General features: G+C 46.8%; 1 protein-coding gene and 1 long non-coding RNA gene across 6 annotated transcripts in view; one reads left to right on the top strand and one right to left on the bottom strand.

The window, feature by feature from the left end:
- The window catches only part of LOC134969139 (uncharacterized), a 226,552-nt gene that overhangs the window by 124,234 nt on the left and 77,250 nt on the right, over positions 1-25,068 (bottom strand). The window lies entirely within an intron of this gene.
- LOC134969138 (phospholipase A and acyltransferase 2-like) overlaps positions 9,237-25,068 on the top strand; it is a 58,545-nt gene continuing 42,713 nt past the window's right edge. Inside the window, exons 1-5 of one of the 4 annotated variants that reach the window (XM_063944876.1) lie at positions 9,237-9,544; positions 12,282-12,429; positions 13,092-13,197; positions 17,491-17,590; positions 19,819-20,078. In XM_063944876.1, coding sequence (XP_063800946.1) covers positions 13,156-13,197; positions 17,491-17,590; positions 19,819-20,078 — 402 coding nt within the window. In that variant the 5' untranslated portion in view covers positions 9,237-9,544; positions 12,282-12,429; positions 13,092-13,155. The other 3 variants (XM_063944875.1, XM_063944877.1, XM_063944878.1) reach the window with 3 other exon arrangements.

The raw sequence follows: 25,068 nt of genomic DNA, 5'->3' as shown, positions 1-25,068 counted from the left end.
GCGCAGGGGAAACGTCTCGACATTCCAATCTGTACCCCTGGGATACTACTTGTAGGATCCAGGGGTCCTGTACGGTCTCAGCGTCATGCTGAGAGCTTGTCAGAAGCGGTGGAACGCTTCTGTTCCTGGGAATGGGCTGCCTGCTGCAGTCTTCTTCCCTTTCCTCTATCCCTGGGCAGATATGACTCTTATAGGGACGAAAGGACTGAAGCTGAAAAGACGGTGTCTTTTTCTGCAGAGATGTGACTTAGGGTAAAAAACGGTGGATTTTCCAGCAGTTGCCGTGGCCACCAGGTCCGATGGACCGACCCCAAATAACTCCTCTTCCTTTATACGGCAATACACCTTTGTGCCGTTTGGAATCTGCATCACCTGACCACTGTCGTGTCCATAAACATCTTCTGGCAGATATGGACATCGCACTTACTCTTGATGCCAGAGTGCAAATATCCCTCTGTGCATCTCGCATATATAGAAATGCATCCTTTAAATGCTCTATAGTCAATAAAATACTGTCCCTGTCAAGGGTATCAATATTTTTAGTCAGGGAATCCGACCAAGCCACCCCAGCTCTGCACATCCAGGCTGAGGCGATCGCTGGTCGCAGTATAACACCAGTATGTGTGTATATACTTTTTATGATATTTTCCAGCCTCCTGTCAGCTGGCTCCTTGAGGACGGCCCTATCTATAGACGGTACCGCCACTTGTTCTGATAAGCGTGTGAGCGCCTTATCCACCCTAAGGGGTGTTTCCCAACGCGCCCTAACTTCTGGCGGGAAAGGGTATACCGCCCATATTTTCTATCGGGGGGAACCCACGCATCATCACACACTTCATTTAATTTATCTGATTCAGGAAAAACTACGGTAGTTTTTTCACATCCCACATAATACCCTCTTTTGTGGTACTTGTAGTATCAGAAATATGTAACACCTCCTTCATTGCCCTTAACGTGTGGCCCTAATAAGGAATACGTTTGTTTATTCACCGTCGACACTGGATTCAGTGTCCCTGTCTGTGTCTGTGTCGACCGACTAAAGTAAACGGGCGTTTTAAAACCCCTGACGGTGTTTTTGAGACGTCTGGACCGGTACTAATTGTTTGTCGGCCGTCTCATGTCGTCAACCGACCTTGCTGCGTGTTGACATTATCACGTAATTCCCTAAATAAGCCATCCATTCCGGTGTCGACTCCCTAGAGAGTGACATCACCATTACAGGCAATTGCTCCGCCTCCTCACCAACATCGTCCTCATACATGTCGACACACACGTACCGACACACAGCACACACACAGGGAATGCTCTGATAGAGGACAGGACCTACTAGCCCTTTGGAGAGACAGAGGGAGAGTTTGCCAGCACACACCAAAAACGCTATAATTATATAGGGACAACCTTATATAAGTGTTTTCCCTTATAGCATCTTTTTTATATATTTCTAACGCCAAATTAGTGCCCCCCCTCTCTGTTTTAACCCTGTTTCTGTAGTGCAGTGCAGGGGAGAGCCTGGGAGCCTTCCCTCCAGCCTTTCTGTGAGGGAAAATGGCGCTGTGTGCTGAGGAGATAGGCCCCGCCCCTTTTTCGGCGGCCTCGTCTCCCGCTCTTAACGGATTCTGGCAGGGGTTAAATATCTCCATATAGCCCCCGGAGGTTATATGTGAGGTATTTTTTAGCCAAAAATAGGTTTTCATTGCCTCCCAGGGCGCCCCCCTTCCAGCGCCCTGCACCCTCAGTGACTGCCGTGTGAAGTGTGCTGAGAGGAAATGGCGCACAGCTGCAGTGCTGTGCGCTACCTTAAGAAAACTGAGGAGTCTTCATGCCGCCGATTCTGGACCTTCTTCTTGTTTCAGCATCTGCAAGGGGGCCGGCGGCGAGGCTCCGGTGACCATCCAGGCTGTACCTGTGATCGTCCCTCTGGAGCTAATGTCCAGTAGCCAAAGAAGCCAATCCATCCTGCACGCAGGTGAGTTCACTTCTTCTCCCCTAAGTCCCTCGTTGCAGTGATCCTGTTGCCAGCAGGACTCACTGTAAAATAAAAAACCTAAGCTAAACTTTTCTAAGCAGCTCTTTAGGAGAGCCACCTAGATTGCACCCTTCTCGGCCGGGCACAAAAATCTAACTGAGGCTTGGAGGAGGGTCATAGGGGGAGGAGCCAGTGCACACCACCTGATCCTAAAGCTTTACTTTTTGTGCCCTGTCTCCTGCGGAGCCGCTATTCCCCATGGTCCTTTCAGGAACCCCAGCATCCACTAGGACGATAGAGAAAAACATTTATATACTTACAGTCCTTGGGAGCATCTGTTTGCAAGTTTTTGAGGACTAGAAAATGAAGAGCAACCAACAGATCCAGCAATCGGAAAAGGGTGGAATGGGGACTATGCTGCCTAATGTGTAAAGAAAAAAAAGAAGGGGGAATATGCTGCCTAATGTGTAAAGAAAAAAAAGAAGGGGGACTATGCTGCCTAATGTGTAAAAAAGGGAGACTGTGCCGCTTAATGTGTAAAAAGGGGACTCTGCCTGCAGTAATGTGCAAAAAGGGGGACTCTGCTGCTGTATAGTGTAAAAAGTCGGGACTCTGCTGCCGTAATGCGTAAAAGGGAACTCTGCCTGCAGTACTGTGTAAAAAAAAGGGGACTATGCTGGCATAATGTGAAAAAAGGGGGACTCTGCCTTCCGTAATGTGTAAAAGGGGACTCTACCAGTCGTATTGGGGAGCTAAGCGACCACGCCCATTCCTTGGCGTGTGATTACAGAGAGCGCTGCCCTTGTTTTGTATATGGGGGGGCACCGATGCTGTTTCTTGCACACACCGCTAAAATGGCTAGTTACGGCACTGGGACAGTGTATAGTGCTTGCTCTCATCTCATTGGTAGATGCACTGGGGTCAAAACAGGAGATACAACATCCATAATTTAACACTGGCAATAAGGTAATAATATTCCTGATTAGAACTTCAAAAAGTTTAAAGAGTGTAAACATACTAGTAATAAATACAACAAATGTTAAGTAAGTAATGCGCTGCCTGTACAGTACACATCAATCTGGTAAAAAATAAAATAAAAAAATGGTTGAATCACTCTTTTAAAATTTCTATGTTAATTCATTTCAGAGGGTGTTGCTAGATAATTCAGGCAAGAATAAGCATAAGAATGATTCATACTGTATAACAAATATTAAATGATTAATGCACTGCTTACACAAGTTGATCAAGTAAAAGTAATTGTACTGTAAGTCTTTTTTGTGCTACACTTATCCCAGTGTTTGCGAGCAGATAAGTGACAATAGATAACATATTAATAACATGGAAATGTTGACAGAGAAAGTTCATTTTGAATTTGAACTTGTTTGAACTGCACCTGTTGTGCCACATTGGCTGGCATTTGTTCAAAGCCCATTTTTGCCTTATTGATACCATGACCCTTAGATATTAAGAGCTGAATGTTATGCACCTTTAATTCCAAAAACCTGGGTCCAGCCTGGGTCACTGAACACCATGTCACAGCAGCTTGATACTTGTCAACACCGCAGGCTGGATCCGGGTTACTGCCGGGGATTCTCCTCTGCCGGCGCTTGGAGATGACATCATCTCCAAGTGCCAGTGAGTCGGCTCTCCATGGAGTGTTAATGTAACCATTTACACTGCCCCTGAACCCAGGTCCTTCCCAGGTTCCATTACCTGGGTTGGATTCCTGGTTCACTGGACCCTGGTTAATTTTCTGGGGGCCCTTTCACATGGGATAACCCAGTAGTACCCTGAGTTTTGTGGCGATGTGAAAGGGGTATAAGTAATGTTAGTCATAAACTAACTTGTATTCCTCTGATGAATAAATTAACCAAATATACTTTGTTATAAGGTCGGATTTTAAGATTTCATTTTTCACCTTTCATTTTATACTTGATGAATGCACATAAATGGTGCACCATTCATGTGGTGATTACGTTGGAACTTAACATACAAAGTCTACAGTATTTCCAGGAATCTATGAACTGGAAAATGCATTTGTTCTAGGAAATAGAGATGCCACCTAGTAACAGGTGATGGGCTAAGGTAACAAGGTTTATGAAAATGATTAACATGTTTATAACCTATCAAACTTTTTCATTTACTCTTGTTTCTTTTTAATCTTCTGACAACATGAACTTTGTGTGAACACATGAAAAAGATGTGCGCTTACAGTGAAGTACTGGAATGAAGATTTTCGACAATAAACTTTGTGACAAAGTAAACTTACTGTACTTGATTTGAACAAACAAGAGATCACAATACGTTTCTATACTTATAGACCTTGGGAGCATCTGTTTGCAGGTTTTGCGGACTATGAAATGAAGAGCAACCAACAGACCCAGCAATCAGAAAAGGGTGGAATGGAATGGGTGCTGGTTCTAGGCTGCATTCCTAATCCTTATGACAAATAGCCAGTGGCGTAACTACTGCCCCCGCAGCTCTCGTGGTGGCTTGGAGGCACAGGGCTGCGGGGGGCGCCGCCACTGATTTAGTGCAGATTGACATGCGGACGAGCCGTCCGCATGTCAATCTGCTGTCTCCCTCCTTCCCTAGCCGCAGCCGTGTCTATTAAATTAAGTGCCTGTCCGTGAGCTCTGATTGGCTCACGAACCGGCACTTCATTTAACAGACACGCCGGAGACGCAGGAGGGACACAGGAGAGGCGCGCGCTGACACTGGGAGGTATAAGTGTACATGGCACTTGGGGGGGGGGGGCATATTTGGCATTGGGGCATGTGTGTACCTGGCACTGTGGGGGAATATCTAGCAGTGGGGGTATATGTGGCACTGGGAACACAGCCCTAGCAACAAGCATTACCCCCTAGCAACGAGCATGACACCCAGTGCATGAAACCCCTGGCAACGAGCATGACACCCAGTGCATGAAACCCCTGGCAACGAGCATGACACCCAGTGCATGAAACCCCTGGCAACGAGCATGACACCCTGAGCATGAAAACCCCTGGCACCGTGCATGGAACCAAGAGCATGATACCCCTGGCAATGAGCATGACACCCAGTGTATGAAACCCCTGGCAACGAGCATGACACCCTGAGCATGAAAACACCTGGCACGGTACATGGAACCAAGAGCATGAAACCCCTGGCAACGAGCAGGTAATTTAAAAGTAATTAGAAGCCTTACCGTAGGACTTAATGTGTAATAGGCATTGTGGTGTGTGGCATAATGTATCACAGGCATTACGGTGTGTGGCATACTATATAACGGGCATTGTGGTATGTAGTATAATGTCTCAGGAGCATTGCAGTGTGGCATAATGTATAACGGGCATTTCGGTGTGTGGCATAGGGTATAACGGGCATTGCGGTATGTGTCACAGGCATTACGGTGTGTGGTATACTATATCATGGGCATTGTGGTATGTGGTATAATGTCTCAGGGTCAATGCAGTGTGTGGCATAATGTATCACGGACATTGTGGTGTGTGTCATAATGTGTCAGGCATTACGGTGTGTGGTATACTAGATCACGGGCATTGTGGTATGTGGTATAATGTCTCAGGGTCATTGCGGTGTGTGTCATAATGTGTCACAGGCATTGTATGTGCTATAATGTATCAGGGGCATTGCAGTGTGTAGCATAATGTATAATGGGCATTGTGATTACTGTCATAATGTGTCACAGGAATTACGGTGTGTGGCATAATGTGTCGGGGGCATTATGGTGTGTGCATATTGTGTCATGTGCATTATTGTGTGTGGCATAATGTCTAAGGGCCATTGCAGCATGTGGCATAATGTATACTGGGCATTACTATAAGGAGGAAAAATGACAAATAATGTAAGGGGCATGAATCAGGATTTTTTTTCTTTCCTGTGGTGGCCAACGTCTGGGAGTGCAGGTTGCAAAACTGGGGTATAAGGTAGTATTTTCCTGCAATGCCATGCCCCTTTATGCAAAGCCACACCCATTTCAGCAAAGCCACACCCATTTTTTGCAGCACGCGCAAGTTCATCCCTTTACTAGTGCCAATTATTATGCGGAGAATTTTTTGGCTTGGGGGAGAAAAATTTCTTGTTACGCCACTGCAAATAGCAGCCAATGAAATAGTCTGTGTCTTGAGCGAGTTCCCAGTAAATCTGCCCATTGTTTTAAAGTGACAATCATTTAAAAGCTAAATCCATTCTGGTTATAGTAATACTGTTGTTCTGAATTACTGTGGTCACTGAATTTGGTACAGATAATAATTTTTCTAGGGGAACTGCAAATGCGAGAGAATGGGTATCAGGTAGAAACCCCAAAAAGGTTTTGTGTTGGGGCAGAATTAATCTTGTGCAATCATTATGACCTCTGCAACAGATAGACGGTATAGCGTCAGGCCCTAGTGACGTTCTTGTGTGAGCAGACATGCACACTCTTTTGGCGGAGATGCAGTATTACCACTTTCATTACTTTGGTGAAACTGTACAGGACAATGGATAAACCAGACCCCGTTAGTGTCTATTGGAATAACAATCTCTCCAATTAAACACACAAAAATGTTTATTTGTGTGTGTGGATGGAAGGGAGACATTGTTTAGGTCCATTAGTATTAAACGGTTTATAGAAAGAAAGAAAGAAAGAAAGAAAGAAAGAAAGAAAGAAAGAAAGAAAGAAAGAAAGAAAGAAAGAAAGAAAGAAAGAAGTGAATACTGTATATAGCAAGCCTACCAATATGAATGTTTTTGTAATGATATAAAGATTTGATATTCAGAACTGGTCTGAATTAATTTGCTGTCTTTGTACAGGACGTCCTGTTTGTGGCTTGTGAAACACTTTCTTTTTGGTTCTACTAATTCTATTTTCCCTTAGCTTAATGTCTAAAGTAGGAATTGTCCTGGAGAAAGCGCTTCGAGAACGACATATTCAATGTGGAAATTGAATGAAAGTTTAAATTAGGGCAAATCAAATTATTTTTAGCAACCACCTTTCTGTAGTAATATGTTTCCACAAAGACAGGACATTTCTTACAGTTAGAGGAAGAGAGGAAGCATTCACCAAGACACATTCTCCTTCTGGTAGTCTGGTAGATGTCCAATTTGTCCAACTCTGAGGAGTCTGGAGAAGCGTCTAAATTTCTGGGGCCGGACTCCAGCTCTGGAAGATCAACCCCCTTACAGAAAGGGCCTGTGTCAAAACTTCTACTCTTGAGGTCATCATAAGATTTCCTATCCTTATAATAGTATTTAACCTCATTAAGTCAGGTCCACACAAATCAGCATCAGATAGATTAGGGAAGTTAAACATTTGGTGCTGAGCCTACTGGACAACAATCTGAAAAATTTGGAATGTATTTGAAAATCTGTTTAACTATTAGAGTAACTCAACTGATAGCGTTTACAATCTATGGAGACTCCAAGGGACAGGCAGATTCTGCTTCCCTTTCAGCTTTCTCCTGCACAGACAGCAATGGACTCAATGCATCAGCTATCTTCAGCTGAGCTGTTCTGAGGGGAGGCATTTGATATACCGCCTGTCGGGATCCCGGAGCTGAGTATACTGGCGCCGGATTCCCGACAGCCAGCATACTGACAGCTATTCTCACTCTTGGGGGGTCCACGACTCCACTGAAGGGAGAATAAAGCCACCGTGCCCGCAAGGGGCTCTTTTGCGCTCGCCCCACTGCCGGCATGCCAGCGTTTGGGATCCCGGCGCCGATATGCTGTGGGCCGGGATCCCGACATCCGGCATAACATACTACACCTGTTCTGAGTGTATTATCTGTCATAACATATTACACCCGTTCTGAGTGGAGCCAGTGAAAACCCTGTCTACTGCTGCAGTCATAGCAGGTTTATATTGGGATCCGGTTAGATGGTCGACAGTAACCATGTCAACATTCATAATGTCAACACCATGATGTGGACATTGTTCAACATGTCGAGAGGCACCATGTCAACATCCTGAGAATGTTGACATGTTCACAGTGTTGACATCTGAAATGTTGCCATGTGGAATGTTGACATTCTCTGAATGCCAACAGTTAGGGCTAGGCACCGCCGGGAGGGTAAGGCTACGGGGGCATATTAGGTTTAGGCTGAGTGGGGGCAGGGCTGACTCCAGGCCTACTAGCACCCTAAGCCAGAAAATTTGAACCCTCCCCCTTCAGCGCAAGCGCTCCTGGAAAAGTGGGCACACCCCCTCTACACACAGAATTAGCAGCCTTACACATAGCGCCCACAGTAGTATACTTTACACATAATGTCTCCAGTATGGTGTCAGATACACATAATAACCCAAGTAGTGCAGTGCCAGATACACATATGCCCCCAGTAGTGCCAGATACACATACACCCCCAGCAGTGCCAGATACACATATGCCACCCAGGGGCGTATCTACGGAGGAGGGGACACGTGTGCAGTCTCTACGTGTGGGCCTCCTCTGTAGTCGGCTGCGCAGTTAGTGCTCTGAGCACTAGAGAGACTCTGGCACAGTGCCAGAGACAACAGTGCTTGCGCAGGTGTCTGGAAAAATGGCGCGGTGGCCATTTTTCCGGAGACCTGCACAAGCACTTTAGACTCTGGCACAGTGCCAGAGTCTCTCTAGTGTTCAGAGCACTAACTGCGCTGCCGACTACGGAGGAGGAGGGGGCCCACACATGGAGATGCCGATGGACACCAGAAAGGTAAGTATAGACAAAATGGATGCAGTGTGTGCGGTGTAGGCCCCCTCTGGACCAAGGGGCCCATGTGCACCGCACACACTGCACCCATTATAGATACGCCACTGATGCCACCAGTATTGCAGTGCCAGATACACATTATATGCAGTGCAAGATAAACATAATATGCTACCAGCAGTGCCAGATACATATGTTCCCCCACAGTGCCAGATACACATAATATGCCCCCCACAGTGCCAGACACACATAATATGCCCCCACAGTGCCAGATACACATAATATGCCCCCACAATGTCAGATACATAGGCCATCAGTCTGTAAAACCATTGATGGAATATGCATGAAAGTGAACTTCAAAAACATTAATTGTCCTGTAATGTATAGAGAAAATCGATATACAGTGATAATCGACACTGACACAAGTGTATACGGCAGGACTGGACTGGCTATCTGGTCCTTCTGGCAAATGCCAGGAGGGCAGATGGCAGGATGGGCCAGGTGGGGCGGCTGACCAGCACAGCCTCCGCATCTCTGCTTGTTAACACAACTTAGCCCTCCCGTCCGTTTACCGGTGGCCAGTATTCAGACAGTTGTGGGTGTGCCGTGAGGCCAGGCCCCCCTGACTCATGACACGGCCCCTGAGCTGTGGCCCTGCCCCCTTGTCATGTGTACACGCACCACAGGCACGTGCTTGCAGGGACTTGACAGGGCTGCTCCATGGCACCAGTCTGCTCCTGATATACGTGGATACTACAGACTGCCATCATGAATACACTGGGAGCAGAGGCACTCAGTGGTGCATTTTCCCGTGGCTTCCCGCTCCGAGAAAATCTTCCAGCAGCTGCCCACTGGGCATTTCTGACTGTCCCATGTCAGGGAAAACACACCTGATGCGACCACACCAGACAAGGAGTAAGCTACAGTATGTTTAAAAAATATTTGTAAGCACTAATCAATTCCAAGCTGAACACATTTTGATGCAATATGTTTATAAAGTGACTTTTCAACAGATGGCGTAATAATTGGCAAATTATTCTGCTGGTCTTATATTCTAGTGTTCTGTACTGAAAGGGTTAATAATTAAACGGCAACCAAGGACTACAAAGGAAAGAAATAATGCTTGCACTTTTGTCTAGGGTAGAGGTTCTGAAATGTGGTCCTCAAGGCACCCCAACGGTCCTGGTTTCAGGTATATCCATGGCTCAGCACAGATGGTTAAAGCAAATTGACTGATGTGCTAATTAAGTCCCCTATGGCCAAGCATGGATATACTTAAAACCTGGACTGTTGGGGTGCCTTGAGGACCGAGTTTGAGAACCTCTGGTGTAGGACAGTGGTTTTCAACTCCCTCCAGTCCTCAAGTACCAGCAGCAGGTCTTGTTTTGTGGATTTCATTAATAATGCACAGGTTAGTTGACCAATTCGTGGGGTTAGTAATTACTGCACCTGCTTCCACAGACAGCAATCCTCGAACCATGACCTGTTGGTGGACCTCCCCTCCTTTTCCCTTTATGTGAGCTAATTTTATACTTCGCCACACAAGGTACTGGTTCCGTCTTCCCTTATTTGCACAGCCTGTGCTTTTAGATGGATCTACTGCAACAAGGATAGGGCTGGTGTACATCTGCACTGATAACTACTCTCACAAGCAGAAAGATGGGGAAAGTGGTTACGTAAATGAGGCCAACTCTAATACAGGGGACAATTTACATATATTTCCAAGCAAGCAATGCAACTGCAGATGCGGCCAAACTGCGTGCAACTCTGAATGATGCCTTATGCGATCTACTCTACTTAGTTGTCCAAAGAAGTTCAACTTAAGGTATTTGTAACTTATCAAGTGTTGTTTCAGACAATAGTATGAGACTTTAAACTATCACAGGGGTAGACAACCTGTGGCACTCTGCTGTGGAATAACACATCCCAGCTAGGGATGGCCATTGGTGGATTACCCATCGATGGTACCATTGATTGCAAATCTCGATTAAACGATCTGCAAGGGAAGTATCAATGGTCACCCCTGCTTTACTATTCATTAAGTTACGGATACCTTGGTGGTTGTCTATAATCGATGGGGGAAACCATCTGTTCTTGCCCATCGATGGGGAAAACTATTCTATATTGGCAATAGATCATCGGTTTTGAATCATCGATGGTCGATGGATATCCCTAATCTCTGCATGCCCTGCCACAGTTTTAGCATGCACTAACAAAACTGTGATAGTGCATGCAGGGTTGTGTAGTTCCATATCAGCTGGAGTGTTGCAGGTTGCCTACCTCTGAAATATCAGATGACTGATATGATGGCACCATATCAAGGCAACAGATGATAACATGCAGGATGATATTAAAATGATAACCAAAAAGCAAGGTTCAGATGGACAGAAAGGAGCAACATGGGTGTGGTATGGAAGGTAGTGTTTATTTATTTATTTTTAATGGTTTTTGGTGTCGTTTTCTTCGTAAAGTGACTGGGAACCCCGATTAGTGCACCGTGTCCCCTCTCATGGCTCGCTTCGGGCAAGGTGCCTTGCTCCGCTACCGCTTCGCTCGGCACAGGTTACTGTTCCAATCGTAGTCCACGTGGACCGTTAAGTATGAAAAGGTTCAAAAAAAGATAAAAAACATGAAAAACTCATGTCGACCTGTCGACCTAGAACATGTCGAACTAGATACCCTGTCGACCTAGTTACTCTCGACATAGAGACCGGATCCCGAGCAACAGAGTGGGTGGGGATGTGTCATGGTACATACAGTATTAGACAGTTTTAAGTTTTTGTCAACACCAAGTGTTTGTAATTGCATTGGATCGGTCTTCACTTTTGCGTGCATATGTGTGTGTTTTATATGCAGGGTGAGGAGTGGCAAATTCAGAGTTAAATAATGTGAACTGTTGCTGTATTACTAAGCATAGTGATCGATGTTAAGTTTCAGCAAGTGTGGATCATTTTTGCATCAACTGCATTAAACAGTAGGTTCAACAGTATGTAACGGTTTCACTGTAACTTAATGCATTAACATTGCAGCGCCAAAGTATTTACCCTTTCTCTAGCAGTGCACCATAAATTTGCTAGCTTCTTTCCGTCAATTATTCTGCTGAATAAAAGGTTTAATTAAGCAGGTCTGTATTTTATGTAATGGTGATCTGGTTCTTCACTTCTAATGCATTATGTAAAATCTATATAGTTACAGCAATATGTAGACACTATATAAAGGTCTGCTTTCCTAGATAAATATGCAGAGCTAGTGTGTGCTGTGCATTGTGGGTACACATCGCAGAGTCATGTGCCTGGTACCAGGCCCTGTCTGTTTACCCTACTCTCTGTGATGCTGAGTAGAGAGGACACAAGGCACCACCACTCTGGCTTTGGCACTGAGGGAGGTATATTATGTGCTGTCCTGGGGATGCCTCTTACTTTCATCTCAAACTCTTCAGCACTCCTAATCGACACACAATATTCATGTCAGTGCTGCAATACACTTGTTACAGGCTTCTGGAATGTTAGCAATGTTAAGCAGACTCCTGAACCCCTCCCTCACTGCCTGCATCTGCCAGCTTTTCCTCCATTCTGGTTTATTGCTGTCCAGTCTCTTTCAGTCTATTTTCTCCTTTCCAGTGCTCTCATTTTAATCTATTTTCTCCTTGTAGGCGTCTGTGTATGTGATCCGTGACACGTCACCACTGTGACATCATCTTTATTTATAAACACATCCAGCTGGTTAGACGGAGTCATAGAATTAAACAGCAAACGTCACATTAAAAGGCCAGGGACGCAGGGAACATGCCCTTGGTGTCGGTGAGTAGTATTATACAATAAGTTTGGTGACCAAATCAATGCTGCTGCGTTGACAACAGTGACAAACACTGAACTGATTTAACCCCTTACAATGTCTCTTAAATCCTTCAAGTAAGCCTGAAAGAAGATCACTTTAATATGATTGAGAGCAGGGAACAACTGAACTGTTTTATATTTACTTACAATAAAAGTCAGATCAGCATTTTATACAAGGACAATTACTTAAAAGCCACTTACACTATTTATTGTATTTGATTAAATAATACAGTAGTTCCTGGCACCTTGTCTGGCTTTTACAGCTCATAGTGACCACTAAACCTAATATGTGGCATATACAGCAGTTGATATTCCTCTGACCTCTGCTGCACAACTTCCTTCTCATTGCAGCAATTATCTCTGTGCAGTGTGACCCCTTAGCTGACATGATGACTGAGGGCCTACTTACTGCTCTTATTAAAAGTGATTAAGTCTGTTATTGAATTTTCATGTATTCTGTGGAACATGGTTCTGTGTGAAATTAAGTTTATTTAACCAATTCAACCAATTAACTATTGCTTGACCTTCGTAAGAAGTGAAGGTAAAACATGTTGGTCTTGCTGAGTACAAGTTATCCATGTTCTTTTGTGTTTTTGATTGGAATTATTTATATTTACCCACTGCAGACCTCCCAATCGGCCCGACCATGAAGCTTTTTGGGGCAATGTCCCATGTGTGGGCTACGGTGTGATGTACGGTAGGGCTTTAAAGGCCTCTCACCTGATAGAAGAGGTGAATGGCAAAACCAGTGCTTGTGGCTGCAAATCATAATATATGTGGACAAACGGAAGCGAATCCTGTCCCTCACCACATAAGTGAATTTCTAAATTCCTCTTTTGGCCTAGGGGTGCCGTGAAAAAAAATTCTGATACTCTAGGGTTCCGTGATTAAAAAAAAAATAGGCGGGAACCACTGATGTAATCGATGTCTCACCCCCTTCTGTTCAATGCAGCATTGTGCAGCACAATAATGCATTTCAACATAAATCACGTCCTCGCGCTCCCGGAAGGTTCTCTTCACTAGGGAGATGGCCGAATCCGGAGGGAATGCTCTATTCTTTCGGGAGTCCTGGAGAGCTCCTCTAACTTTTAGGGGTCTCCCAGATAATCTGGAGAATAGGCAACAGTGGATTTATGTTTATTTCTGTAGTAAAAGCTGCAATAATGCATGTGTATTATCTGAAAACAGTATGTTTTTGAGTATGTGTTTATATGAGCCATAAATTATTATTATTATTAAACACGTGCTTGGTTTTACTTTAGGTTACAGTAAAGTCACCATAATGCATGGGAGCACTCCAGCTCAGAGCCTCATACACAGGCTAGAACATGAGCCCCCCCCCACGTTCTGCCTACTCTGTTAAAAAGGCATAAGTTCAAGGTTACATGGCTGGCCGGTGTTCTCACGCAGGCGGCGGTTAGTGAAGCTGCATCCAGCGATACAGCCACTGGCCTTGGCATGCCTGGAAAATGTCTCCCCATTTTCTGGAAAGCTGTCCATCGTCGCCCCTTCCCCGCAATCAAACGGCGGCATAGGAGGACTGAAATGGTCGTTGCAGACAGAGATCTGCACATGCACATATCTAAAAAACACTGAATCTGGCCCTGAAAACACCTAGAAATGCTCTGTTTTGATTATCGAATCAGTCACTTGTCAAATGATATCGGCCGATATTGGGGGTAATTCAGAGTTGATCGCAGCAGCAAATTTGTTAGCAGGTGGGCAAAACCATGGCCCTCATTCCGAGTTGTTCGCTCGGTAAAAATCTTCGCATCGCAGCGATTTTCCGCTTCATGCGCAATGTCCGCACTGCGACTGCGCCAAGTAAATTTGCTATGTAGTTAGGAATTTTACTCACGGCTTTTTCATCGTTCTGGCGATCGTAATGTGATTGACAGGAAATGGGTGTTACTGGGCGGAAACAGGCCGTTTTATGGGCGTGTGTGAAAAAACGCTACCGTTTCCGGAAAAAACGCAGGAGTGGCCGGAGAAACGGAGGAGTGTCTGGGCGAACGCTGGGTGTGTTTGTGACGTCAAACCAGGAACGACAAGCACTGAACTGATCGCAGATGCCGAGTAAGTCTGGAGCTACTCAGAAACTGCTACGAGGTGTGTAATCGCAATATTGCGAATACATCGTTCGCAATTTTAAGATGCTAAGATTCACTCCCATTAGGCGGCGGCTTAGCATGAGCAAATCTGCTAAAATCCGCTTGCGAGCGAACAACTCGGAATGAGGGCCCATGTGCACTGCAGCTGTGGCAGATATAACGTGCATAGAGAGTAAAGGTGCATACACACGGAGCGATATAACTGAGCGATTTTGACTATATAGTCAAAATCGCTCAGAAAGTTAGTGCAGATCGCTCCGTGTGTACACAGGCAGCGATAGCGATGCGCGTCCCCGCCAGGTCGCTATCGCTGGGAAAAATAGTCAGTGCAGGCAAGTCAATTTTGGCTATGTCGCTGGGAAAGGTAGTTAAAATCGCTAGAGGCCAGCGATTTTTCCCAGCGATAGCGATGTTGCCGGCGGCGGTGGTGCGGGCGGCGGCCTGGTGGTGGCGGCGGTGCGGGCGGCGGTGGGTTGCGGTGGCGGTGTGGGCGGCGGCGGGTTGTGGCGGCGGTGCGGGCGGCGGCGGGTTGCGGTGGCGGTGTGGGCGGCGGCGGGTTGAGGCGGTGGTGCGGGCGGCGGCGGTGCGGGCGGCGGAAATTTACCTTTATCTTGCAGAGTTTGGCAGCGGAGCGGTACCAGTTTAAAAAATGGCGCCTCAGCGTCATTTTTGAAATTCAAGATGGCCGCCGCGAGCCAATCACGGCTCGCCGCGTCATCGCCCCGCCCCCTCCCGCTGACTTATATAAGTCAGCGCGAGGCAGCGGCTTTCAGTCCGACGGCGGAGGAGGAGCGGAGAAGAGCTCCTGAAGACTGAAGACGCCGTGGAAGTCCTGGATGGGCGGCGGCTATGCAAAAGAGCTTAGCAGCCGCCGCCCACCAGGTGAAGACGCCGGAGCAAGACCCCAGAAGCCCTGGGGAGGTGGCGCCCCCCCAGGTGAAGACGCCGGAAGCCCTGGGAAGGCGGCGGCCATGCAAAAGAGCTTAAAGGCCGCCGCCTCCCAGGTGAAGACCCAGTTTAATAAAGGATTTTTTAAAGAACGTGTCGTGGTTTTTTTCCAATATTTTCTTTACAGGTGGAGTACAGGTGCCAGTTGCTTGCTGGGACCTGTAGGCCACCTGTAAAGAACAATATTACTATTGAAGGGCTATCAGCCTCCCATCCACTGCCCACGGATGGGGGGGACAGCCTCGGGCTTCACCCATGGCCCTTGGGTGGCTGGAGGGGGGGACCCCTTGATTTAAGGGGTCCTCACTCCTCCAGTGTACCCCGGCCAGGGGTGACTAGTTGGGGGGGTAATGGCACGGCCGCAGGGACCAATATAAATGTGTCCCCCGGCTGTGGCATTATCTCCCTGGCTAGTGGAGCCCGGTGCTGGTTTTAAAAATACGGGGGACCCCTATGTCTTTTGTCCCCCGTATTTTTTAAACCAGGACCGGACGCAGGGCCCGGTGCTGGTTGTCTAAATATAGGGGAACCCTACTCATTTTTTCCTCTGTATTTTAACAACCAGGACTGGCTCAAAGAGCCCTAGGCTGGTTTTACATAGGAGGGGGGACCCCACGCAAATTATTTTTTTAACTTTAAGCTATTTAAATACCAGCCACCCTGTAAAATCTTCCTATATATGACACTCATCCCCTTATTTAAATGAGATAGTCAAAATCTCCCATAGCCAAAATCTCCCATAGCCAAAATCTCTTGCATAGTTAGACAAAATCTCTGGTAAAGTTAGTCAAAATCTCCTACTGCCAGTTCAAGGGAAAAGTTAGTCAAAATCTCTCATAGTCAAAATCTCTCCGTGTGTATGCACCTTTAGATTTGGGGGGGATAATTTCTTTCTGTGCAGGGTAAACACTGGCTGCTTTATTTTTACACTGCAATTTAGATTTCAGTTTGAACACACCCCACCCAAATCTAATTCTCTCTGCACATGTTGTATCTGCCCCCTCCCCTCCCCCTTGCAGTGCACATGGTTTTGCCCAACTGCTAACAAATTTTGCTGCTGCGATCAACTTTGAATTAGGCCTATTGTGGGCATTCTTGGTAATTTGCCAATATGTACGATTTATCCTGATTGCTTCATACTCCTTGTGGGTGGACATATGCAAATTCAGTTGCCCACATCATGTCACTGCACCCTTCATGTTGGGACTGGTACCAATGCATCCATACTGCCAAAGCAGCCCCAATGTCATCCCCCCCCCCACCACCCCACCCCCTTCACCACCACAATTTGCTGACCACTGCCCCTCCTCCCTGCCAGTTACAAAATACAAAAATAATAAGATGTAATGACAAAAAAACAAGAAATACACCTGTCCTTATCTTGCCAACAGCCCCCCCTCCCCTTGCAGCCTAATGCCCCCTACACACGCGGAGATGTTCTGCCGAGGTGCCCGACGGCCGATGCGGGCAACCTGGCGGCAGGGGGGGGGAAACACGGGGGGAGTGAAGTTCCTTCACTCCACCCGGCTCCATAGCAGTGCATGCTAATATGGACGAGATTGTCCATATTGGCCTGCATGCATAAGCGACGGGGCACTAACGATGAACGAGTGTGGGACTGCGCATTGTTCATCGTTGGTGCCTACACACTGGGGGTAATTCTGAGTTGATCGCAGCAGGAACTTTGTTAGCAGTTCTGCAAAACCATGTGCACTGCAAAAATTTCCTGCTGCGATCAACTTGGAATTACCCCCACTGAACGATATGAACGAGTTCTCGTACATTAATAAACGAGAACGTTCATATCGTTCAGTGTTATCTGCCAGTGTGTAGGGCTCATAACACTCTATCCTCCCCCATCCCTACAGCCTAAACCTAAGCCTCATCCTAGTGCTTGCTTACCGCATCCATACTCATCAACCCAAGCTCTTAATGCAATGTCTTGTTAATAAAAAATCTCTTTCAGGGACCACCTCCTCAACCTGGAGACCTAATTGAATTCATCCGCCCAATCTATCAGCATTGGGGCATATATGTGGGGGATGGCTATGTTGTGCATCTCACAGGTAGAGTATCAGATGCTGATGTACCAATAAACAATATAATTTAATACAGTATTCAGACTTCGCAGCTTGTTTAGCTGACATTATTAAGGAAGAAAACTTTATGGTATTGATACATACGTAATATAGAGAGGCTCATTTACAGTTAGATATATATATACTGTGCATGCACAGCAACATTGCATACTCATATGTGTGTAGACTTCTGCAAATCTCTTTATGCCTGCAGAATTAGAAGAGAGGCAAGCAGTGGTGGGCAAGCATAAGCTGAGCACAAGAAGTAATTTTTTTGTAACTGCAATACAATTAAACATGCACACACCACATGTCACTAAGGTTCTATGGGGGTCATTCCGAGTTGATCGCTAGCTGCCGTTGTTCGCAGCGCAGCGATCAGGCTCAAAATTGGCATTTCTGCGTATGCACCGCAATGCACACGCGCAACGTACAGGTACAAAGTACTTTATGTTTTTGCACAGGTTCTAGTGAAGCTTTTAGTCGCACGGCACAACACAGGAAGATTGACAGGAAGGGGGCGTTTCTGGGTGTCAACTGCCCATTTTCTGGGTGTGTTTGGAAAAATGCAGACGTGCCAGGGCAAACGCAGGCGTGGCTGGGCGAACGCTGGGCGGTGTGGGACGTCAAAAGCCAACCCACCAATGTTAGAATCAACGCACACGAAGAGTAAGTCCAGGGCTGGTCTTGTTCTGCACAAAATGTTTTTGCAGGCGCCCTGCTGCACAGGCGTTTGCACTTCTGCAAAGCGAAAATACACTCCCCAGTGGGCGGCGACAATGCGTTTGCACGGCTGCTAAAAACTGCTAGTGAGCGATCAACTCGGAATGACCCCCTATGTACTAAACCTTGGAGAGAGAGAAAGTGGACAGAGATAAAGTACCAGCCAATCGGCTCCTAACGTCCATGTTACAGGCTGTGTTTGAAAAATGACAGTTAGGTGCTGGTTGGCTGGTAGTTTATCTCCATCTGCTTTTTCATGCTCCAAGGCTTAGTACATAGAGCCCTAATTTCCTTTCTCACTTTTGTACTGCTCTGAAAAAGTGTCATTCAGTACGCCTTCTCAGCACTTAGCCAGGGATGCCTATAATCCACCCAAATCATCTACCAACGCTGCCATTGTGAATGCTTGGCAGAAATGTAGGCGTTCAACAGAAAATGGGGGTGCAGAGAACCCCGAAAGAGGATTTTGCTCTGCAAAATTTTAGACTTTTATATAATTTGGCCATTCTGTGTTTTGGGGGGTAATACTGGCCTATTCATCTGTTTATGGCAATCTGGCTGGTTCAGTTTTGGTGGGATGATGAGCTGTATCTGACTGTACAGTATACTGTATGTGGTCATCAAACAACTATTCTTATTTGCCTAGTCCGATCTGGCTATCCACAATGAGTTCCAAACTGCTGGATTCTTCAGATTTGGACAAATGTGACAGAGATTTTTAAGGCTCCTTTAAAAAGCGTATGGATGCCATTTATCTGTAGCAGTGTTGAACAAAAGAGATCATTCAGCACTTCAAGTCAAGCAAGGCATCATACTTATGTATATTTAAAAGCAGAGGGTTTGGTGATTTTTTTTTTTTTTTCTCTCTCCAGTATTAGGGTCTAATTCAGCAAGAATTGCAATCCTTTTGTTAGCATGTTGGGGGCCGCCCATCACAGGGCATCACAGGGCAAGGCCGCCCAACATGCTGACCGCCGCCTCCCCCCTTCAACAATCAGAAATTGTGATCGCATCGCAATTTCTACTTGTTAGCAGAAATTAAGGATGCCTCCTGCCGGCGCAGCAAAGCTGTGCCTGCAGGAGGCCCGTCGCCATCTTCCCGATCACAGTGGCTGCCTTTGACGTTGATCATGCCCCATTCGCGCCGGCTTGTCCCCCATTTACAGGCCACACCCCCGCAACGCTCTGTCTTCGCCTAGGAAATGGAGTGTTGCCGCCCCCTGCCCCACAAAAGCCTCTGCCTGATTGACAGGCAGAGGCGTTTGCAATTTCTGCAAGGCGCCTGCAGAAAGTGTGGGAGCATGCGCAGGAGGGGTGCTGCGCATGCGCCCACGGGGCAACGCAATAATTCTGATTCGATCACGATTTGCGATCCAACCTGAATTAGCCCATTAAATAAACTTTGTCTTGCTTAAATATACTGTACTTCCAATATTAATATAGCACTTTGGCAAAGTGAATTGCGGAATTAACTATTTCTTCTCTGTCCTCAGATCAGGAAGGCTGGTCTAGCTTATCGTCAGCTTTTGGAGGCTCTGCAGTAGTCAGGAAAGATCATCTAGAGCAAGTTGCGCAAGGATGCAATTACAGGGTCAATAATAAATATGATCTGAAGAAAAGTCCTTACCCTCCAGAAAAGGTGGTGCAGGCGGCACTGGAGCAAGTGGGTCAGACAATGCCTTATAGTGTCACCACTGCCAACTGTGAACACTTTGTGACAGAAATCCGATATGGAAACTGCTTCTCTGATCAGGTATAGTATAATATGAGTAGAGAGAAAACAGCAGGGTTAGCATTAGGTAGAACAGTTTTCTGTAAGCGTAGGATGGTGTTGGACACTGAGCAGAGCAGTTTTGGTGTGATCTCATGATTGTGCTGGAACGTTCAGTACAGCAGTGTTGATGAGCAATGTGGGTGCCTAACCCTAATCCTCCCCAGTGGTGCCGAACTCTAACCCTCCCTTCCCCGCTGCCTAAACCTAACCCTACCCGCTAGGTGCCCAACCCTAACCTCCCCCTGTATGTCTACAAATGGTTAATGGTTTCAATCATGCGCTCTCCCTCACACTCTACAGCAGCTAATTGTCTATGATGGGAACCAACACCTGTTCCTTAAAAGCATACTAAAAGTGGGGAGATGTAGACAATCTGCGCTAAGAGTAAAAAACTCCAAGTCTCTGTTTCAGTTATCATATACTGAGTGTTCCATAATTCTCTGTGATCCAATGCAATATCCTGGTCACCTCCTATATCAACGATTTTCTGTCACGATCCTATAAACCTCTTAGGGGATGTTTTGAGTGAAATAATAAGATTTTACTTACCGGTAAATCTATTTCTCGTAGTCCGTAGTGGATGCTGGGGACTCCGTAAGGACCATGGGGATAGACGGGCTCCACAGGAGACATGGGCACTTGAAGAAATAATTTAGGTTCTGGTGTGCACTGGCTCCTCCCTCTATGCCCCTCCTCCAGACCTCAGTTAGAGAAACTGTGACCAGAGGAGCTGACAGTACAAGGAAAGGATTTTGGTAATCCAGGGCAAGATTCATACCAGCCACACCAATCACACCGTATAACATGTGAGAACAACCAGTTAACAGTATGACAAATAACAGAGCATCAGGTCAAACCCTGATGCAACCATAACTTAACCCTTATTGAAGCAATAACTATATACAAGTATTGCAGAAGAAGTCCGCACTTGGGACGGGCGCCCAGCATCCACTACGGACTACGTGAAATAGATTTACCGGTAAGTAAAATCTTATTTTCTCTAACGTCCTAGTGGATGCTGGGGACTCCGTAAGGACCATGGGGATTATACCAAAGCTCCCAAACGGGCGGGAGAGTGCGGATGACTCTGCAGCACCGATTGAGCAAACTAGAGGTCCTCCTCAGCCAGGGTATCAACCTTCTAAAACTTTGTAAAAGTGTTTGAACCTGACCAAGTAGCCGCTCGGCAAAGTTCTAATGCTGAGACCCCTCGGGCAGCCGCCCAAGAAGAGCCCACCTTCCTAGTGGAATGGGCCTTAACTGATTTTGGCAGCGGCAATCCAGCCGCAGAATGAGCCTGCTGAATCGTGTTACAGATCCAGCGAGCAATAGTTTGCTTTGAAGCAGGAGCACCAAGCTTGTTGGATGCATACAGGATAAACAACGACTCTGTTTTCCTGACCCTAGCCGTTCTGGCTACATAAACCTTCAAAGCCCTGACCACATCAAGCAACTCGGAATCCTCCAAGTCACGAGTAGCCACAGGCACCACAATAGGTTGGTTCATATGAAAAGATGAAACCACTTTCGGCAGAAATTGTGGACGGGCCCGCAATTCTGCTCTATCCCTATGGAAAACCAGATAGGGGCTTTTATGTGACAAAGCCGCCAACTCTGACACACGCCTAGCCAAAGCCAAGGCTAATAGCATGATCACCTTCCACGTGAGATATTTCAACTCCACCGTTTTAAGTGGTTCAAACCAGTGGGATTTCAGGAAACTTAACACCACGTTAAGATCCCAAGGTGCCACTGGAGGCACAAAAGGAGGCTGAATATGCAGCACTCCCTTTACAAACTTCTGGTAGAGAAGCCAACTCCTTTTGAAAGAAAATGGATAGGGACGAAATCTGGACCTTAATGAAGCCCAATTTTAGGCCCAAATTCACTCCGGACTGTAGGAAGTGAAGGAAACGGCCCAGCTGGAATTCCTCCGTAGGAGCATTCCTGGCCTCACACCAAGAAACATATTTTCGCCATATACGGTGATTATGTTTAGCTGTCACGTCCTTCCTAGTCTTTATCAGCGTAGGAATGACCTCATCCGGAATGCCCTTCTCTGCTAGGATCCGGCGTTCAACCGCCATGCCGTCAAACGCAGCCGCGGTAAGTCTTGGAACAGACAGGGCCCCTGTTGCAACAGGTCCTGTCTTAGAGGAAGAGGCCATGGGTCCTCTGTGAGCATTTCTTGCAGATCTGGATACCAAGTCCTTCGTGGCCAATCTGGAACAATGAGGATTGTTCTCACTCCTCTCTTTCTTATTATCCTCAGCACCGTGGGTATGAGAGGAAGAGGAGGAAATACATAGACCGACTGGAACATCCACGGTGTCACCCAGGGCGTCCACAGCTACTGCCTGAGGGTCTCTTGACCTGGCGCAATACCTCTGTAGCTTTTTGTTGAGGCGGGATGCCATCATGTCCACCTGTGGCAGTTCCCACCGACTTGTAATCTGTGCGAAGACTTCCTGATGAAGTCCCCACTCTCCCGGGTGGAGGTCGTGTCTGCTGAGGAAGTCTGCTTCCCAGTTGTCCACTCCCGGGATGAACACTGCTGACAGTGCTCTTACGTGATTCTCTGCCCAGCGAAGAATTCTGGTGGCTTCCGCCATCGCCACTCTGCTACTTGTGCCGCCTTGGTCGCGAAGCAAGTTCTCCGCTTGACGCAGGGCGTTGTATATGGCCCTTAGTTCCAGGATGTTGATGTGAAGGCAAGTCTCTTGACTTGACCACAGACCTTGAAAATTTCTTCCCTGTGTGACTGCTCCCCAACCTCGGAGGCTTGCGTCCGTGGTCACCAGGACCCAGTCCTGAATGCCGAATCTGCGGCCCTCGAGAAGGTGAGCACTCTGCAGCCACCACAGGAGTGACACCGTGGCCCTGGGGGAAGGGGGATTAACCGATGCATCTGAAGATGTGATCCGGACCACTTGTCCAGTAAGTCATATTGAAAGGTCCTCGCATGGAACCTGCCGAAGGGAATGGCCTCGTATGATGCCACCATCTATCCCAGGACTCGAGTGCAGTGATGCACTGACACCTGTTTTGGTTTTAATAGGTTCCTGACCAGGGTCATGAGTTCCTGCGCTTTCTCTATTGGGAGATAAACCCTTTTCTGGTCTGTGTCCAGAATCATGCCCAGGAAAGGCAGACGAGTCGTAGGAACCAACTGCGACTTTGGAATATTTAGAATCCAGCCGTGTTGCCGTAACACTTCCAGAGAAAGTGATACGCTGTTCAGCAACTGCTCTCTTGATCTCGCTTTTATGAGGAGATCGTCCAAGTACGGGATAATTGTGACCCCTTGCTTCCGCAGGAGTACCATCATTTCTGCCATTACCTTGGTAAATATTCTCGGTGCCGTGGAGAGACCAAACGGCAACGTCTGAAATTGGTAATGACAATCCAGTACCACAAATCTGAGGTACGCCTGATGAGGTGGATAAATGGGGACATGAAGTCATCCTTTATGTCCAGAGACACCATAAAATCCCCCCCTTCCAGGCTTGCGATGACCGCTCTCAGCGATTCCATCTTGAACTTGAACCTTTTCAGGTATATGTTCAGGGATTTTAAATTCAATATGGGTCTGACCGAACCGTCCGGTTTCGGGACTACAAACATGGTCGAATAATAACCCCTTTCCTGTTGAAGGAGGGGAACCTTGACCACCACCTGTTGAAGATACAGTTTGTGAATTGCAGTTAACACTATTTCCCTCTTGTGGGGGGAAGCTGGAAGGGCCGATTTGAGGTATCGGTGAGGGGGCATCTCTTCGAATTCCAGCTTGTATCCCTGAGACACAATTTCTATTGCCCAGGGATCCACCTGGGAGTGAACCCACTTGTGGCTGAAATTTCGAAGACGTGCCCCCACCGGGCCTAGCTCCGCCTGTGGAGCCCCAGCGTCATGCGGTGGATTTTATAGAGGCCGGGGAGGACTTCTGTTCCTGGGAACTAGCTGTGTTGTGCAGCTTCTTTCCTCTGCCCCTGCCTCTGGCAAGAATGGACGCACCTCGGACTTTCTTGTTTCTTTGTGATCGAAAGGACTGCTTTTGATAATGTCGTGCTTTCTTAGGCTGTGCGGGAATATAAGGCAAAAGATCAAAATTACCAGCTATAGCTGTGGAGACCAGGTCCGAGAGCCCTTCTCCACACAATTCCTCAGCCTTGTAAGGTAAACCTACCATATGCCTCTTTTAGTCGGCATCACCTGTCCATTGCATGTTCACAGGACACGTCTAGCAGAAATCGACATAGCGTTGACTCTAGAACCCAGTAGACTAATGCCTCTTTGGGCATGTTTTATATATATATATATATATATATATATATATATATATAATGGAGGGGGACGGCGGCACTCAGAGTCTTTCACAACCAGGTAAATCAAAGCAGAAAATGCATTTAATGGTCAACGTTTCGGGGGACGGACCCCCTTCCTCAGGACACTGCAAACTAGTGACAATACTAAGAAAAACAACTTAAATACCTTACCTATCCCGGGTGCCTGCGTCTGCATCCACGTCCGCGCCGTCCAGTGTGTGGAGCCCGCACTTCCGGGCGCCGCATGCCACACGCTGCCGGAAGTCGCTTCATCCCGCTACACGGACCCGCTGGTGACGTGGCTGCAGACAGAGGAAAGCCGGTTACCATGGAGACGCGACGCAGCATAGCACCGCTGCGCCGCCTCACGTGACACATGAAACATAGAAAAACATAATTCAAGTGCTTGCGTGAATAAATAAAGATGAGAAAACCAAGTGTTCTATAAAATGATAAAACGGTCAGAGATCGTGTAAACAGTGAATATGGATGAATGATGCATGAATGCAAAGGTAAACAATTGACATCAGCCCTAAATAACCACTGGTGGAACAAACATGATCCTATCCAAAAAAGAACTAATTGAAAAACTTGTATACATCGAATCAATTGAACTGGACATCATTAAGTATACAAGGAGTGTG

Source organism: Pseudophryne corroboree, chromosome 11 (genome assembly GCF_028390025.1).
Source record: "Pseudophryne corroboree isolate aPseCor3 chromosome 11, aPseCor3.hap2, whole genome shotgun sequence".
NCBI classification, from domain to species: Eukaryota; Metazoa; Chordata; class Amphibia; order Anura; family Myobatrachidae; genus Pseudophryne; species Pseudophryne corroboree.
This window is presented reverse-complemented; position numbering and strand designations above follow the sequence as displayed.